This window comes from Zalophus californianus, chromosome 7, assembly GCF_009762305.2.
Source record: "Zalophus californianus isolate mZalCal1 chromosome 7, mZalCal1.pri.v2, whole genome shotgun sequence".
Lineage (NCBI taxonomy): Eukaryota > Metazoa > Chordata > Mammalia > Carnivora > Otariidae > Zalophus > Zalophus californianus.
Genome location: NC_045601.1, coordinates 118132981 through 118151758, shown reverse-complemented (window position 1 = coordinate 118151758; position 18778 = coordinate 118132981). Strand labels below are relative to the sequence as shown.

General features: G+C 55.1%; 1 protein-coding gene across 1 annotated transcript in view; it reads right to left on the bottom strand.

The window, feature by feature from the left end:
- The window catches only part of TNXB (tenascin XB), a 59903-nt gene that overhangs the window by 5546 nt on the left and 35579 nt on the right, over nucleotides 1–18778 (bottom strand). The window contains 14 exon segments of the mRNA XM_035728345.1: nucleotides 558–833; nucleotides 1227–1514; nucleotides 2116–2466; nucleotides 2880–3197; nucleotides 4122–4127; nucleotides 4835–5167; nucleotides 8763–9113; nucleotides 9527–9853; nucleotides 11227–11523; nucleotides 13159–13509; nucleotides 13793–14110; nucleotides 15753–16103; nucleotides 16387–16680; nucleotides 18347–18697. Of these exon segments, the coding sequence (XP_035584238.1) occupies nucleotides 558–833; nucleotides 1227–1514; nucleotides 2116–2466; nucleotides 2880–3197; nucleotides 4122–4127; nucleotides 4835–5167; nucleotides 8763–9113; nucleotides 9527–9853; nucleotides 11227–11523; nucleotides 13159–13509; nucleotides 13793–14110; nucleotides 15753–16103; nucleotides 16387–16680; nucleotides 18347–18697 (4212 nt within the window).

The following is an 18778-nucleotide window of genomic DNA, read 5'->3' as shown; positions in this document are numbered from 1 at the left end:
GCCAGGATGACTCATGGTCCCGGGAGTGGGGTAAGGGTCAGTGACCCACCTCCACCCTTTCCTCAGGGGGGCTGAGTAATGGGCACAATGACACCAGATTTTTCCATAGTCTTTCTGCAGCCAAACCCTTCCATATTTTCCACCTCCTGCCTCAGCTGGGACAGAGGGAAGAGAATGGGAACATTTATGGAGTGCCGATCCGTATTTATTATGCCTACGCAGGTACGGAAACTGCGGTTCGAGGGAAGGAAGTGGCTTGTCTGTGGCCACACCACCGGCAATCGGAATTTGAACACAGGTCTGCCTGGCTCCAAAGACTGAATTCTTTTTATGACATCGAGCAGTCAGTGAATGAAGGGACTAATGCATGTAACATACTTAGAATAGTGCCTGGCATGTGACTGAGACTCAGTGAATGTTTGCTTTTGCTGCTGCAAAGGCTGAAGCCTGGAGAATAAAGGCTAAAGGCATGGATAGGCCGGGGGGGGGGGCGGCCAGCTCTGGGGGCACAATAGGAGGCAGCTCTAGAAAAGGTGTGGTGGAGGGCTGGGGCTCACCTGTGGCGCCATCGGCAGAGACGGGGCCCAGGCGCTTCCTGCCTGCCAGCCCGTAGAGCAGGAACCTGTACTTCCTGCTGGGCTCCAGGCCGGGGACGGTGACCTCGCGCTGGTCTGCGGCCACGGGCACCACCCGGGGCTGCCCGTCCCTGTCCTTGTACTGGACCACGAAGGAGTCGAATTCACCCTCGGGGACCGTCCACGAGAGGGTCACGGAGTCTGGGGTCAGGTCCACCACGGTCAGCTCCCCGAGGCGGGGAGTTTTCGTGTCTGAGACTGCAGAAGAGGGAGAGGTGTGTGGAGAGTGACAAGAGACTGACAGAGCCTCCTCAGGGTGTTGTGGCTCTGGGAGCTGGTCCCGGGAGCTGGCATGGGGCGGCTGGGCCACATGGCAGGAGGTGGGGCAGCAGAGGAGTAGGGACAAAAGACAAGCCAGGGGAGAAAGCAGCGTCTATCGGGATGGAGAAAGAGCAGGGAGAAGGACGAGAGTGAGGGCTAAGTGGGGAGCTCTGGACCTGGATTTCCCCGGCCCTAGTCCACAAACGGGTGCGCGGGCCCTGCGGCCGCGAGTGCGCAGCACGGAAACAGGAAATTCTGACTGTCACCACAAGGGGGCGAGGCACACCCAGGAGGCTCTAGCACCAAAGGTGGCCTCCCGCCTCCACTCACGGGTCTTGGCCTCTGCAGACACTGGGCCCTGGCGTTTCTCATCCTGGAGGCCGAAGAGTAGGAACTTGTACTTGCGGGCCGGGTCCAGGCCCGAAATGCTGATCTCACGGAGGTGCCCACCCACAGGCACCGCCTGGGGCTGGCCCTGCACATCCTTGTACTGGACCAGGAAGGAGTCGAAGAGGCCCTGGGCCACCGTCCACGACAGGCTCACTGTGTCAGAGGCCACGGCTGCCACAGCCAGCTCCCCCAGGCGGGGGGCCACAGGGCGCTCTGCGGGCTGGGAGGCTGGAACAGAGCACAGGAAGCTGAGGGGTCAAAGGCAGGACCCTTTGAAAGAGTGGGAGTGCTTTCCCCAGACTATGAAACAAATGTTTTGTAGCAAGCTCTTCTAAAGTGCTTAATGTGTCCCAGGCATGGCTGTAAGCAGCTCACACAGTAGCACACGTATCCTCACACAACATACGGAGTAGGTGCCGTTAGTATTAATCCTCCCCATTTTGCGTGAATCTGTGGCACAGAGAGGTTAAGAAATGTTCGTGAATTTACACAGTCAGTACATTCAGAGCAGAAATCAAACCCAGAGAATCTGGTTCTGCAGCCACGTTCTGAGTCACTAAAATACCCTGTTGGGGAGCCTGAGGAGCCCATAGATGAATAAGCAAGTTTAAGAACACAGGTAAAATTTATGAAGCACAGCGTACATGCCAACTGACCGTGAACACAGTCTCCATCAACCTCACTCAACTAAAGAATGAGGCAGGATCATTGGTGCCATATGGGAAAGGAGACGGATCTAAAGGACCATCTGTGAGGAGTGCTGAGATCCAAGGGGAAAGCAAGAGAAAATGGAAGGAGACCTTGGGGACAGTGGCTCGCCCCCACTCACCGGTCACGCCCACGGTGGACACAGGGCCCACGCGCTGTCCCCTGTGCAGGCCGTACAGGTGCATCTTGTACTTGCGCCCCGGCTCCAGGCCCCCGACGGTGACCTCATTCTCGTCACCTCTGACACGCACCACCTGGGGCCGCCCGTCCCTGTCCTTGTACTGGACAGTGAAGGAGTCGAAGTGGCCCTGGGGGACGGTCCAGGAGAGGCTCAGCGAGTCTGGGGAGGATCCTGTGACCGTCAGCTCCCCCAGGAGGGGCTCCTCGGGGGGCTCCGGGGCCTCCGTGCTGGGTTCTGTGGGGCTGGGGGTCTCCTCCACCTCAGTGGGGGTCGGGGTCTCTTCCTCTGCAGCTGAGAAGGACAGACACAGAGAAGGTGAGGCAGGATCCCCAGCAGATGTCCTCAGGTCTTGGGAGAAGGATGGAGAAGCTGTGATCATGTCTGGGGGCCCCCAAATTCAGCTCAGAGAAGCCCATCCTTGGGGCTGGGTGGGCTTGCTCAGCTGCATCTCACAAACATGCCTGGGAGCCTTGAGGGTCAGCTGTGGGGAACCCTGGACAGCCTCCAGCACAGCTCATGGAGGCCAGTCTCTGCAGGGGAGGACCCCTCAGGCCTCAGGGAGCCCCGGGAGGGGGGTGTGGAGGCACAAAGGGCACCACGGCTCAGCCTCGAGCAGAGGGGCCTCCTGCACCCCACTCACCCATCACCTGGGAGAGGGAGACCCTCCCACTGGCCCCACCCTGGGGCTTCCAGCATCCACTCACCTGTCACCCCAATGGCAGACACCGGGCCCACGCGCTGGCCACCGTGGAAGCCGTACAGGTTCATCTTGTACTTGTGGTCTGGCTGCAGGCCTGAGACGGTGACCCCATCCTCATAGCCCGGCACACGCACGGCCTTGGGCTGCCCGTCCCCGTTCTTGTACTGGACCAGGAAGTGGTCAAACTGGCCCTCGGGGACAGTCCAGGAGAGGTGCAGGGAGTCAGGAGTGGCGTCGGTCACGGTCAGCTCCCCCAGGCGGGGCTTGGTGGGAGGCTCAGGGGCTGTGATGGATGGGGCTTCGGTGGTCATAGCTTCATATTCTGCAAGTGGACAGAGACATACAGGGACAGGTGAGGACATGCAGGGCAGCATAGAAGTGGGTGTCTTACAAAAATAAGATAATAGGGTGCCTGGGTGGCTCAGTTGGTTAGGCGACTGCCTTCGGCTCAGGTCATGATCCTGGAGTCCCGGGATCGAGTCCCGCATCGGGCTCCCTGCTCAGCAGGGAGTCTGCTTCTCCCTCCCCCCTCTCATGCTCTATCTCATTCTGACTCTCAAATAAATAAATAAAATATTAAAAAAATAAGATAATAAGGAGCAGAGTGTCACCTTCCCGGTCCATTAATGCCAGCCTGCTCGGCCCCTTACCCTCATCTTGCCCCTACCCACAGCCCGCCCCCTCTCCCGCTCTCTCCAGCACCCACCTCCCCTGCACACTGTGCCCTGGGCCTCACTCCACTGGCGTCTCCTTGGCATCTCACTCCCCCTGGCTCATGCCTTTGCTCCCAAACAGCTCAGAACTCCCTTCCCCTATCAGAAACCTGGAGTCTTCCTGGATCTCCTCCTGTCCCCAGCGGCCATCAGACTCAGAGCATCCGACTGAGTTCCTCCTGGGTTCCCCACACCTGCAGCCCCACCAGGCTGGCTTGGGTCCCACCGCAGCCCCGTCGCCTCTCCCCTGGGTCACCGTGTCCCTCCCGGGCTCCCTGCCTCCCTGCCCCGTCCGTTCCTCACAGGGGCCAGGCCGAGCCTTCCGCTGCACATCTGATGGTGTCGGCCTTAGCTTCACCGGGCAACAGCCCTCTCTACCCCCGGGACGAGCCCCTGGCTTCTGAGTTGCTTCTGCTGCTCCACCCCCATCTCACGACTCCCTCCCTCCCTCAGAGGCTCTCACACAGAATCCTCTCTGTCCCTCTCATGGGCCGCGACGTGCCTAGTTTCCAGGCCCCGGCACCAGCTGTGACGTGGATCTGACCCTGTCACCAAGCGAACGCCCCGCCCAACCTCAGGTGTCAGCTGTCCCGTGGACACTCCTGGGCAGGCTGGCTGTGAAGGAAGCCCCAGCGCTTCCTGTCACACGCACATGCTCCTTTGCCTGATTGCTGGTTCACGGCCTGTCTCCCCACACCCGGGATCCCCATTACGATAAGAACTTCTCTCTGCCACGATCAGGCTCGCCCCAGTGAACTCCCACAGTGCTTGGCTCAGGGCACCCAATCTTGTTGACCCATGGGAATCAGAAGCCTGATAGCACCCAAACCACGAGGCCTGGAGATGTTTCGGTCAGGATGCTACATCCTGAGCCCCTTCTGTCTTCTCCCCCAGCCTCCAGTAAACTACAGGGAGGCAAAGCCTCTGGGAGGAATCAGGGATGCCAGTACAACTCTCTCCAACAAATTCTAAGAAAGCGTCCAATTCCTTTGTCGTGACCAGCTTTGCTACTCAAAGTGTGGTCCTTGGACCAGCAGCATCAGCATCGCATCAGGGATGTAGAAACTCTGGCCCCAGCCCACGACTGTGGCATCTGAATCTGCCCTGGTAATTACCAAGATCCTCAGGCCATGTGATGTGTAAAAGAGACGTGCTGCCTAGAATATGTGTTTTCATGCACGTGGTAATAAAGGGAGAGTCCTGTAGGTCCGGCGTCCCCAGGGGGCCCTGTCTCACCCCCACTCACCGGTCACGCCCACGGTGGACACGGGGCCCACGCGCTGTCCCCTGTGCAGGCCGTACAGGTGCATCTTGTACTTGCGCCCCGGCTCCAGGCCCCCGACGGTGACCTCACTCTCGTCACCCCTGACACGCACCACCTGGGGCCGCCCGTCCCTGTCCTTGTACTGGACAGTGAAGGAGTCGAAGTGGCCCTGGGGGACGGTCCAGGAGAGGCTCAGCGAGTCTGGGGAGGATCCCGTGACCGTCAGCTCTCCCAGGAGGGGCTCCTCGGGGGGCTCCGGGGCCTCCGTGCTGGGTTCTGTGGGGCTGGACCTCTCCTCCACAAGGTCCTGGGGGGCTGAGAGAAGACATGGGGATGGAGGCTTAGTAGTCAACTCTGCTGCTCATGTCAGTAGGACCACAGGTGCAGCAGTCCATTCCTCCAGCTGTGGAGCCGAGTCTGAGCACCTGGGGTTTAGCCGGCTGGGAACTACCGAGCTGGCACTGAGACAGGCCCCGATCCCCTTCACACACTGATTAGCCGGCACCAGAAGGTAATTTGGACGTGTGTATAGGAGCCACAATACTACTCATTTCTTTTGACCCAATAATCCCATTGGGCAGCTGTCCTAAGAAAATTATGAAAAAGTTGCGCCATGGGAGTCCATTGGAGAATTATTCGTGACAGCAAAATGTGTCAGGGACCCAAATGGCCCCAAGAAGATGATTCACTTTGCGATGGTACTTTCACCATGCAGCATCAGATCACCATTAAATGATGATTAATGCTGGGTGTGTGGCTTCAAAATAAATGCTCACAATGTAACTTACGTACAAAAACAAAGGAAGAGTAAAGAATTGTCTGAACACTCTGCAGCTTGAGAACATGCACTGGATGGAAAGCTAGGGAGAGCCCGTGCTATGGGTATTATTATTAATGGCAGTTACTGTGTCCAAAGGTGTTCTGATCGGTTTTTTCCCCTATTTTTCAAATATTCCACAATGTTGATATTTGTTTCCCCAGAATAACGTGGACTGAGAAAGAAACCCTGGACTCTAAAACTTAATAATCTGGTGGGGGGTGTGGAGAAGGGCCATGGGTTCCTTCAGCTGCCCTCCTTACTTCGTGTGTGCTTGAGATCCGCTGTGACAGACAGCAACCACATTGAACAGTGGATGAGCATTAATGGCTTTCCCTCAGGGTGGGAGCTGTTCTAATGTGTATTTTCTTTTTTTTAAAGATTATTTATTTATTTATTTTTATTTATTCATTTGAGACAGAGAGATAGAGAGAGAGAGAGAGAGAGAGAGAGAGAGAGAGAGCATGAGCAGGGGGAGAGGCAGAGGGAGAGGGAGAAGTAGGCTCCCATCTGAGCCAGGAGCCAGATGTGGGGCTCAATCCCAGGACCCTGGGACCATGACCTGAGCTGAAGGCAGACGTTTAACTGACTGAGCCACCCAGGCGCCCCTCTAATGTCTATTTTCTGATCATTCTCTCGTCCTCCCCCTCCTGCCACACTCCTGTGAATGTATATAGAGAAAAGAGGCCCATCCCCCAGAAGTCAGGGGGGCTGCGTGAAATCGTTCCTCTGTCTGGACCATTTTCAAGAGAGGAGACGGACCCTCACAGAGCCTCTCACTTGGTGTTGTACAGGTTGCAAGCCCCAGGCCTACAGAGAGGCTCTCTTCGGGGTGCTGGGCTCTCCCGCACAGCACACAGAGGAAATCTGTTCTCATGGGACATCAGAATCGGGCTGACACTGAATAGAGAACCCAGAAATGGACCCTCAACTCTATGGTCAACTAATGTTCGACAAAGCAGGAAAGAGTATCCAGTGGAAAAAAAGACAGTCTCTTCAATAAATGGTGCTAGGAAAACTGGACAGCCACATGCAGAAGAATGAAACTAGACCATTCTCTTACACCATACACAAAAATAGACTCAAAATGGATGAAAGACGTAAATGTGAGACAGGAGTGCATCAAAATCCTAGAGGAGAACACAGGCAGCAACCTCTTTGACCTCAGCCGCAGCAACTTCTTGCCAGACATCTCTCCAAAGGCAAGGGAAACAAGGGCAAAAATGAACTACTGGGATTTCATCCAGAAAAAACCTTCTGCACAGCAAAGGAAACAGTCGGCAAAACCAAAAGACAACCAACAGAATGGGAGAAGATATTTACAGATGTCTTATCAGATAAAGGGCTAGTACCCAAAATCTATAAAGACCTTATCAAACTCAAAACCCAAAGAACAAATAATGCAATCAAAAAATGGGCAGAAGACATGAACAGATATTTCTCCAAAGAAGACATCCAAATGGCCAACAGACACATGAAAAACTGCTCAACATCGCTCGACATCAGGGAAATCCAAATCAAAACCTCAATGAGATACCACCTCACACCCGTCAGAATGGCTAAAATTAACAAGTTAGGAAACGACAGATGTTGTTAAGGATGCAGAGAAGGGGGAACCCTCCTACACTGTTGGTGGGAAACACCACTGGTGCGGCCACTCTGGAAAACAGTACAGAGGTTGCTCAAAAAGGTAGAAATAGATCTACCCTATGGCCCAGCAATTGAACTACTACGCATTTTTCCAAAGGATACAAACATAGTGATTTGAAGGGGCACCTGTTTATAGCACCCCAATGTTTATAGCACCAATGTTCACAATACCCAACTATGGGAAAAAAACCCAGATGTCCATCGACAGACGAATGGATAAAGAAGAATGGTATATATACACAATGGGATATTACTCAACCATCAAAAAGAAGGAAATCTTGCCATTTGCATCAACATGGATGGAACTGGAGGGTATTATGCTAAGTGAAATGAGTCAGTCAGAGAAAGACAATTATCATATGATCTCACTGATATGTGGAATAAAAGAAACAAAACAGATGAACATAGGGGAAGGGAAGGAAAAATAAAATGAGATAAAAACAGAGAGGGAGACAAACCATAAGAGGTGCTGAACTCTAGGAAACAAACCGAGGGTTGCTGGAGGGGAGGTGGTTGGGAGGATGGGGTAACCGGGTGATGGGCGTTAAGGGGGGCACAGGATGTAATGAGCACTGGGTGTTATACACAACTAATGAATCACTACATTCTGCCCCTGAAATTAATTTAAAAAAAAAAAAGAATTGGGCTGACACTGACTTAGAAAAGCCATCCTGACTGCCCTTTTAGAATTTAATTCACCTTGTGCTTTTGCCGCCCCAATTTCTTAGGGACTAGAAATTAAAACTTTTTCAGAATTAGAAATAAAATAAGTTGTAAGAGTGATGGGGGAAAAGATGGAAGGAGTACAAGAGAGGAGGAGATATTATATTTAAAATAAATATTTCCTGATTATAAAAGAAAATTTAGAACAGACTAGAATAAAACAAAAAAAGGGCTGGAACATTCTATCCTGTCCGACAAACCATGCACATCTGTGAGATGTGTTTCTTTCCAGTTTTCTTGCCATGCATGTTATTTTCCAGTGGTTATTAGCATCCTTACAAAATTTGGGGGCTCCTTTTTCAATGTAATATTATCAAATAATCATCTTATGTTAAAACATTTTGGTGATGACATAATAGCTCATCTTATAGATGTTGCCTAATTATTGAATCATCTCAATGTGGTTGGATGTTGTCCTGTTTCTTTCCTCCTTGTGCGCGTGTGCATGCTTGGCCTGTGCCTGACACACCTTACTCTTAGAGGGGCCCAGCGGCTGATCGTCAGAAGGAGGTCATGCTAGTGTGGATGATGAGGCTCCAGGCTAGCAAATGCTAAACTCCTAGGCCCAGGCCACACCCCAGGGCCCTGGAGGAAAAGCATGAAACGGGGAGCCAAGGCCTGCATCCTTAGGACGAGCCAAAGAACAGAACAGTCATCCAGGGTACCCATGAGAAAAGGCAGTTCTCCCTGAAGACCCCTGATTCCTGCCCCTTCACTCACTGGTCATGCCCATGGTGGACACGGGGCCCACGCGCTGTCCCCTGTGCAGGCCGTACAGGTGCATCTTGTACTTGCGCCCCGGCTCCAGGCCCCCGATGGTGACCTCATTCTCGTCACCTCTGACACGCACCACCTGGGGCCGCCCGTCCCTGTCCTTGTACTGGACAGTGAAGGAGTCGAAGTGGCCCTGGGGGACGGTCCAGGAGAGGCTCAGCGAGTCTGGGGAGGATCCTGTGACCGTCAGCTCCCCTAGGAGGGGCTCCTCGGGGGGCTCCGGGGCCTCCGTGCTGGGTTCTGTGGGGCTGGGGGTCTCCTCCACCTCAGTGGGGGTTGGGGTCTCTTCCTCTGCAGCTGAGAAGGACAGACACAGAGAAGGTGAGGCAGGATCCCCAGCAGATGTCCTCAGGTCTTGGGAGAAGGATGGAGAAGCTGTGATCATGTCTGGGGGCCCCCAAATTCAGCTCAGAGAAGCCCATCCTTGGGGCTGGGTGGGCTTGCTCAGCTGCATCTCACAAACATGCCTGGGAGCCTTGAGGGTCAGCTGTGCGGAACCCTGGACAGCCTCCAGCACAGCTCATGGAGGCCCTTCTCTGCAGGGGTGGACCCCTCAGGCCTCAGGGAGCCCCGGGAGGGGGGTGTGGAGGCACAAAGGGCACCACGGCTCAGCCTCGAGCAGAGGGGCCTCCTGCACCCCACTCACCCATCACCTGGGAGAGGGAGACCCTCCCACTGGCCCCACCCTGGGGCTTCCAGCATCCACTCACCTGTCACCCCAATGGCAGACACCGGGCCCACGCGCTGGCCACCGTGGAAGCCGTACAGGTTCATCTTGTACTTGTGGTCTGGCTGCAGGCCTGAGACGGTGACCCCATCCTCATAGCCCGGCACACGCACGGCCTTGGGCTGCCCGTCCCCGTTCTTGTACTGGACCAGGAAGTGGTCAAACTGGCCCTCGGGGACAGTCCAGGAGAGGTGCAGGGAGTCGGGAGTGGTGTCGGTCACGGTCAGCTCCCCCAGGCGGGGCTTGGGAGGCTGGGGAGTTGTGGTGGGTGGGTCTGTGGGAGCTGGCATTTCGTGGTCCTTTCCTGGGGCTGGATTAGGAGACAAAGAGAATGTGTGGATGTGCCTTGTGGGCCCCCTTCCAGTAAAGGATACTTAGATTTCTCCCAGACACACCAAGTCCCTGCAGCCTGGATGCCAGCCCCCCAGGGTTAAGACATCATCTCCCTGGTTTGAATGTTAGTGACCAAGGGACAGAGCACACGCTCGTGGTAACATCATGACGGGAGGTCGGGACTGCCTGGTGTTCTGTGTGTGTGGGCGCTGAGCCCTTGGGAGCCGCAGAGCAAATCTGCACAGAGGGACAGAACTAAGGCTTCCTAACACCGCCAAGCATACCAGACAGGTCACATCAGGAGGTACATCTACTCAGGTTTGGAAATTCTACTTTGTGAGTATTTTCCTTTAATACCTCCTCTGGTTGAGAAGTCTTCTGAGCATTTTTAGAGATAAATTTAGATTTCACAGTGGAGGACAAAGAGACGAGATACGAGGCCGTCTTTGTACCTGGGTGGTTTGGGACCTCGCGTTTGCTCTCTCCATAATTTATGGCACAGATGACTCATCACACCCCCAGGTTTCTTTTGGCTTTTCTGTTCTGCATAGGGTTTCATTCTTCCTTAATCTCTGAATTACAAAATCATCTTGTTTCCTATCTGTTGTTTGGGAACCAGGTCTTAAGCATCAAAGGGTAATAGCTCCAAAAGAACTTAACAAAAGCAACGATTGGCCCTGTTAGCAAATAATGAATGAAGGGAAGGTGCCTTGTGAAGTTGCACATAGACTAATACTAACCATCAAAGTAAAAGCAACCATGGTAGCAGGATTCCAGGGTTCATTTAGCATAAAGGGGGAATCAATCTGGGTTGGAAAACATACCATTTTACCCATTGAAATCAATGATAATTATGAGAATTCATTCTAAGAGTTTTCAGAAACTAATTTTCTTCCTCTTCCTTCTTTACAGATGAAGAAAGGGAGGCACAGAGAGGTTGAGTGACTGTCTTGGGGTCACACAGCTCGAATGGGCTGAGGCTAGGGTCAACCCTAGGTCTGTTTGAGTCTGTTATTTCCCTGGTACCCTGACTCTTCAAGGACCAAAAAGTCTGTGTGTGGGGCAGCCTGACGGACTCAGTCAGTAGAACACGTGGCTCTTGATCTCGGGGTTGTGAGTTCAAGCCCCATGTTGGGTGTAGAGATTAATTAAAAAAAAAAAAAGCCCATGTATAAAGGGAAAGATGGCTGAGGCAACACCAAAGGCTTGGAGTAAAGACACAAACAACCATTCTCAGGAGCTTGGGAGGCTCTAGTCTCAGGGACAGTGGGACAAAAACACCTGAATACCGACATGAAAGAGAAACTGAGTCCAGCTAGGGCAGGGCCCAGTGTCCTACTGTATACTCACCAGTTAAACCGACAGCAGAGACTGGGCCCACACGCTGGCCACCGTGGAAGCCGTACAGGTTCATCTTGTACTTGTGGCTGGGCTCCAGGCCTGAGACGGTGACCTGGTCCTCACTCCCTGGCACTCTCACGGCCTTGGGCTGCCCGTCCCCGTTCTTGTACTGGACCAGGAAGTGGTCAAACTGGCCCTCGGGGACAGTCCAGGAGAGGTGCAGGGAGTCAGGGGTGGCGTCCATCACGGTCAGCTCTCCCAAGTGTGGCTTCAGAAGGGTGTTGGTAGGGGGTTCCCCTTCGGGGTCTGGGAATAGATGCAAACAGAACCTTTCCTATTGCTGGAAGAAGTAGTTGAGGCCCTGGCTCTACTGGATTCAGACCAGAAGGTGGGCCAGCTGTGTAGTCCTAACTTAAGATCCATTTCTGCTTAACATCAAAGTCTTTTTGTGGTCTCTTCATGGCCTGTCAAACTTACCAGGCAGCCTCCTACCTCAGGACCTTTGCATTGACTATTCCCTTTGTGTGAATGTTCTGACCCTGGATGTCTGCATGGCTCATGTCCACACTTCCTTTAAGTCTTTGTTCAAATGTCACCTTTTCAGGGTCAATCATGACCACCCTATCTAAAATTCCAATTCTCCCAATTGCAATGTTTTCTCCTTTTTTTGGACCTGATCCCAGCAACAAATTAGAGAACATTTATGAGACAACCAGGAAACTAACATTCCCTACATACTTAATGATATTAATGAATGACTGTTCATTTTTAAAGGTACAATAATGGTGTTGTGGCTATTTTTAAATACTTTTTTTTTTTAGGGAGAGAGACAGTGCGTTCATGAGTTGGGGAGGGGCAGAGAGGATATCTTAGGCAGGCTCCAGATGTAGTGCAGAGCCCGGTGCGGGGCTTGATCTCATGACCCTGAGATCATGACCTGAGCCGAAATCCAGGGTCGGAAGCTTAACCGACTGAGCCACCCAGGCACCCCTTAAATAGTCTTTTTAAAAAGAGTAATATGCTTAAATATGAAGCCATGAAGTATGGGATGAAGTCTAGAGCGTCTGGGATGAGTTTACCAACACTGCAACAGTATATCCATACAACAGAATATTATTTGGCTGTAAAGGGATGAGTTCTGCTACACGTTACAACATGGATGAACCCCGAAAAGGAGCTTGATGAAAGAACCCGGACACAGAAGAACATGTTATTGTATGATACCATACCATCTAGACATATCTATATGATATGATATACCATACCTTTTCTAGACATATGTCCAGAAAAGGCAAATCTACAGAGGTAGAGTTCTAAAATGAGATAGTGTTAGAGTTCTACGGAGAAAATTCTAAAATTAGATAGTGCTGATGGATGCACAACTCTGACTAAAAATCATTAAGTTGCAAACTTAAAGCAGGTGAATTTTATGGTATGTAAATTACATCTCAATAAGCTGAGTTAAGCACACATCCCAGTGTGAGGAGGGCAGGGAGCGAGCGGGGTGTGGGCCAGCCAGACTGGCCAGCAGCGAATATTAGGCTGCAGCAGGGCAATGGACATATGGGAGTTCATGATGCTATTTTTTCTTTTCATGTGTAAGGTTGGCTCTTATATAATAAATTATTGTTGAATGATTGAATAGTTCATGGCATTTGCCCCAACCACAAAAACAAGATCTTTCCAGGTTTCCCGGAAAAGTGGAAAGCCACAAACGGGTCAGTGTATCACTACCTCAGAGCCTTCCAACGGAGGGCCTCTCTGGCACAGGCCTGGCACTCAGGCTTCCTGACCCCACCTCACACCCGGCCAGACATGTTACTGGATGAAAGGTGGATTAGGTGAGGCTTTAGGATCCTTGCTCTCCAAGGAGGACACCCTGAAGGCTCCAACATTGAGACCTTAACCAACCCAGCCCTGAAGGCTCCCGCCCCCACTCACCGGTCACACCCACGGTGGACACGGGGCCCACGCGCTGTCCCCTGTGCAGGCCGTACAGGTGCATCTTGTACTTGCGCCCCGGCTCCAGGCCCCCGACGGTGACCTCACTCTCGTCACCTCTGACACGCACCACCTGGGGCCGCCCGTCCCTGTCCTTGTACTGGACAGTGAAGGAGTCGAAGTGGCCCTGGGGGACGGTCCAGGAGAGGCTCAGCGAGTCTGGGGAGGATCCTGTGACCATCAGCTCCCCCAGGAGGGGCTCCTCGGGGGGCTCCGGGGCCTCCGTGCTGGGTTCTGTGGGGCTGGGGGTCTCCTCCACTTCAGTGGGGGTTGGGGTCTCTTCCTCTGCAGCTGAGAAGGACAGACACAGAGAAGGTGAGGCAGGATCCCCAGCAGATGTCCTCAGGTCTTGGGAGAAGGATGGAGAAGCTGTGATCATGTCTGGGGGCCCCCAAATTCAGCTCAGAGAAGCCCATCCTTGGGGCTGGGTGGGCTTGCTCAGCTGCATCTCACAAACAAAGGGCACCACGGCTCAGCCTCGAGCAGAGGGGCCTCCTGCACCCCACTCACCCATCACCTGGGAGAGGGAGACCCTCCCACTGGCCCCACCCTGGGGCTTCCAGCACCCACTCACCTGTCACCCCAATGGCAGACACCGGGCCCACGCGCTGGCCACCGTGGAAGCCGTACAGGTTCATCTTGTACTTGTGGTCTGGCTGCAGGCCTGAGACGGTGACCCCATCCTCATAGCCCGGCACACGCACGGCCTTGGGCTGCCCGTCCCCGTTCTTGTACTGGACCAGGAAGTGGTCAAACTGGCCCTCGGGGACAGTCCAGGAGAGGTGCAGGGAGTCAGGAGTGGCGTCGGTCACGGTCAGCTCCCCCAGGCGGGGCTTGGTGGGAGGCTCAGGGGCTGTGATGGATGGGGCTTCGGTGGTCATAGCTTCATATTCTGCAAGTGGACAGAGACATACAGGGACAGGTGAGGACATGCAGGGCAGCATAGAAGTGGGTGTCTTACAAAAATAAGATAATAGGGTGCCTGGGTGGCTCAGTTGGTTAGGTGACTGCCTTCGGCTCAGGTCATGATCCTGGAGTCCCGGGATCGAGTTCTGCATCGGGCTCCCTGCTGAGCAGGGAGTCTGCTTCTCCCTCTGACCCTCCCCCCTCTCATGCTCTATCTCATTCTCTCTCTCAAATAAATAAATAAAATATTAAAAAAAAATAAAATAATAAGGAGCAGAGTGTCACCTTCCCGGTCCATTAATGCCAGCCTGCTCGGCCCCTTACCCTCATCTTGCCCCTACCCACAGCCCGCCCCCTCTCCCGCTCTCTCCAGCACCCACCTCCCCTGCACACTGTGCCCTGGGCCTCACTCCACTGGCGTCTCCTTGGCATCTCACTCCCCCTGGCTCATGCCTTTGCTCCCAAACAGCTCAGAACTCCCTTCCCCTATCAGAAACCTGGAGTCTTCCTGGATCTCCTCCTGTCCCCAGCGGCCATCAGACTCAGAGCATCCGACTGAGTTCCTCCTGGGTTCCCCACACCTGCAGCCCCACCAGGCTGGCTTGGGTCCCACCGCAGCCCCGTCGCCTCTCCCCTGGGTCACCGTGTCCCTCCCGGGCTCCCTGCCTCCCTGCCCCGTCCGTTCCTCACAGGGGCCAGGCCGAGCCTTCCGCTGCACATCTGATGGTGTCGGCCTTAGCTTCACCGGGCAACAGCCCTCTCTACCCCCGGGACGAGCCCCTGGCTTCTGAGTTGCTTCTGCTGCTCCACCTCCATCTCACGACTCCCTCCCTCCCTCAGAGGCTCTCACACAGAATCCTCTCTGTCCCTCTCATGGGCCGCGACGTGCCTAGTTTCCAGGCCCTGGCACCAGCTGTGACGTGGATCTGACCCTGTCACCAAGCGAACGCCCCGCCCAACCTCAGGTGTCAGCTGTCCCGTGGACACTCCTGGGCAGGCTGGCTGTGAAGGAAGCCCCAGCGCTTCCTGTCACACGCACATGCTCCTTTGCCTGATTGCTGGTTCACGGCCTGTCTCCCCACACCCGGGATCCCCATTACGATAAGAACTTCTCTCTGCCACGATCAGGCTCGCCCCAGTGAACTCCCACAGTGCTTGGCTCAGGGCACCCAATCTTGTTGACCCATGGGAATCAGAAGCCTGATAGCACCCAAACCACGAGGCCTGGAGATGTTTCGGTCAGGATGCTACATCCTGAGCCCCTTCTGTCTTCTCCCCCAGCCTCCAGTAAACTACAGGGAGGCAAAGCCTCTGGGAGGAATCAGGGACGCCAGTACAACTCTCTCCAACAAATTCTAAGAAAGCGTCCAATTCCTTTGTCGTGACCAGCTTTGCTACTCAAAGTGTGGTCCTTGGACCAGCAGCATCAGCATCGCATCAGGGATGTAGAAACTCTGGCCCCAGCCCACGACTGTGGCATCTGAATCTGCCCTTTACCGAGATCCTCAGGCCATGTGATGTGTAAAAGAGACGTGCTGCCTAGAATATGTGTTTTCATGCACGTGGTAATAAAGGGAGAGTCCTGTAGGTCCGGCGTCCCCAGGGGGCCCTGTCTCACCCCCACTCACCGGTCACGCCCACGGTGGACACGGGGCCCATGCGCTGTCCCCTGTGCAGGCCGTACAGGTGCATCTTGTATTTGCGCCCCGGCTCCAGGCCCCCGACGGTGACCTCATTCTCGTCACCTCTGACACGCACCACCTGGGGCCGCCCGTCCCTGTCCTTGTACTGGACAGTGAAGGAGTCGAAGTGGCCCTGGGGGACGGTCCAGGAGAGGCTCAGCGAGTCTGGGGAGGATCCTGTGACCGTCAGCTCCCCCAGGAGGGGCTCCTCGGGGGGCTCCGGGGCCTCCGTGCTGGGTTCTGTGGGGCTGGGGGTCTCCTCCACCTCAGTGGGGGTTGGGGTCTCTTCCTCTGCAGCTGAGAAGGACAGACACAGAGAAGGTGAGGCAGGATCCCCAGCAGATGTCCTCAGGTCTTGGGAGAAGGATGGAGAAGCTGTGATCATGTCTGGGGGCCCCCAAATTCAGCTCAGAGAAGCCCATCCTTGGGGCTGGGTGGGCTTGCTCAGCTGCATCTCACAAACAAAGGGCACCACGGCTCAGCCTCGAGCAGAGGGGCCTCCTGCACCCCACTCACCCATCACCTGGGAGAGGGAGACCCTCCCACTGGCCCCACCCTGGGGCTTCCAGCACCCACTCACCTGTCACCCCAATGGCAGACACCGGGCCCACGCGCTGGCCACCGTGGAAGCCGTACAGGTTCATCTTGTACTTGTGGTCTGGCTGCAGGCCTGAGACGGTGACCCCATCCTCATAGCCCGGCACACGCACGGCCTTGGGCTGCCCGTCCCCGTTCTTGTACTGGACCAGGAAGTGGTCAAACTGGCCCTCGGGGACAGTCCAGGAGAGGTGCAGGGAGTCAGGAGTGGCGTCGGTCACGGTCAGCTCCCCCAGGCGGGGCTTGGTGGGAGGCTCAGGGGCTGTGATGGATGGGGCTTCGGTGGTCATAGCTTCATATTCTGCAAGTGGACAGAGACATACAGGGACAGGTGAGGACATGCAGGGCAGCATAGAAGTGGGTGTCTTACAAAAATAAGATAATAGGGTGCCTGGGTGGCTCAGTTGGTTAGGCGACTGCCTTCGGCTCAGGTCATGATCCTGGAGTCCCGGGATCGAGTTCTGCATCGGGCTCCCTGCTGAGCAGGGAGTCTGCTTCTCCCTCTGACCCTCCCCCCTCTCATGCTCTATCTCATTCTCTCTCTCAAATAAATAAATAAAATATTAAAAAAAAATAAAATAATAAGGAGCAGAGTGTCACCTTCCCGGTCCATTAATGCCAGCCTGCTCGGCCCCTTACCCTCATCTTGCCCCTACCCACAGCCCGCCCCCTCTCCCGCTCTCTCCAGCACCCACCTCCCCTGCACACTGTGCCCTGGGCCTCACTCCACTGGCGTCTCCTTGGCATCTCACTCCCCCTGGCTCATGCCTTTGCTCCCAAACAGCTCAGAACTCCCTTCCCCTATCAGAAACCTGGAGTCTTCCTGGATCTCCTCCTGTCCCCAGCGGCCATCAGACTCAGAGCATCCGACTGAGTTCCTCCTGGGTTCCCCACACCTGCAGCCCCACCAGGCTGGCTTGGGTCCCACCGCAGCCCCGTCGCCTCTCCCCTGGGTCACCGTGTCCCTCCCGGGCTCCCTGCCTCCCTGCCCCGTCCGTTCCTCACAGGGGCCAGGCCGAGCCTTCCGCTGCACATCTGATGGTGTCGGCCTTAGCTTCACCGGGCAACAGCCCTCTCTACCCCCGGGACGAGCCCCTGGCTTCTGAGTTGCTTCTGCTGCTCCACCTCCATCTCACGACTCCCTCCCTCCCTCAGAGGCTCTCACACAGAATCCTCTCTGTCCCTCTCATGGGCCACGACGTGCCTAGTTTCCAGGCCCTGGCACCAGCTGTGACGTGGATCTGACCCTGTCACCAAGCGAACGCCCCGCCCAACCTCAGGTGTCAGCTGTCCCGTGGACACTCCTGGGCAGGCTGGCTGTGAAGGAAGCCCCAGCGCTTCCTGTCACACGCACATGCTCCTTTGCCTGATTGCTGGTTCACGGCCTGTCTCCCCACACCCGGGATCCCCATTACGATAAGAACTTCTCTCTGCCACGATCAGGCTCGCCCCAGTGAACTCCCACAGTGCTTGGCTCAGGGCACCCAATCTTGTTGACCCATGGGAATCAGAAGCCTGATAGCACCCAAACCACGAGGCCTGGAGATGTTTCGGTCAGGATGCTACATCCTGAGCCCCTTCTGTCTTCTCCCCCAGCCTCCAGTAAACTACAGGGAGGCAAAGCCTCTGGGAGGAATCAGGGATGCCAGTACAACTCTCTCCAACAAATTCTAAGAAAGCGTCCAATTCCTTTGTCGTGACCAGCTTTGCTACTCAAAGTGTGGTCCTTGGACCAGCAGCATCAGCATCGCATCAGGGATGTAGAAACTCTGGCCCCAGCCCACGACTGTGGCATCTGAATCTGCCCTTTACCGAGATCCTCAGGCCATGTGATGTGTAAAAGAGACGTGCTGCCTAGAATATGTGTTTTCATGCACGTGGTAATAAAGGGAGAGTCCTGTAGGTCCGGCGTCCCCAGGGGGCCCTGTCTCACCCCCACTCACCGGTCACGCCCACGGTGGACACGGGGCCCACGCGCTGTCCCCTGTGCAGGCCGTACAGGTGCATCTTGTATTTGCGCCCCGGCTCCAGGCCCCCGACGGTGACCTCATTCTCGTCACCTCTGACACGCACCACCTGGGGCCGCCCGTCCCTGTCCTTGTACTGGACAGTGAAGGAGTCGAAGTGGCCCTGGGGGACGGTCCAGGAGAGGCTCAGCGAGTCTGGGGAGGATCCTGTGACCGTCAGCTCCCCCAGGAGGGGCTCCTCGGGGGGCTCCGGGGCCTCCGTGCTGGGTTCTGTGGGGCTGGGGGTCTCCTCCACCTCAGTGGGGGTTGGGGTCTCTTCCTCTGCAGCTGAGAAGGACAGACACAGAGAAGGTGAGGCAGGATCCCCAGCAGATGTCCTCAGGTCTTGGGAGAAGGATGGAGAAGCTG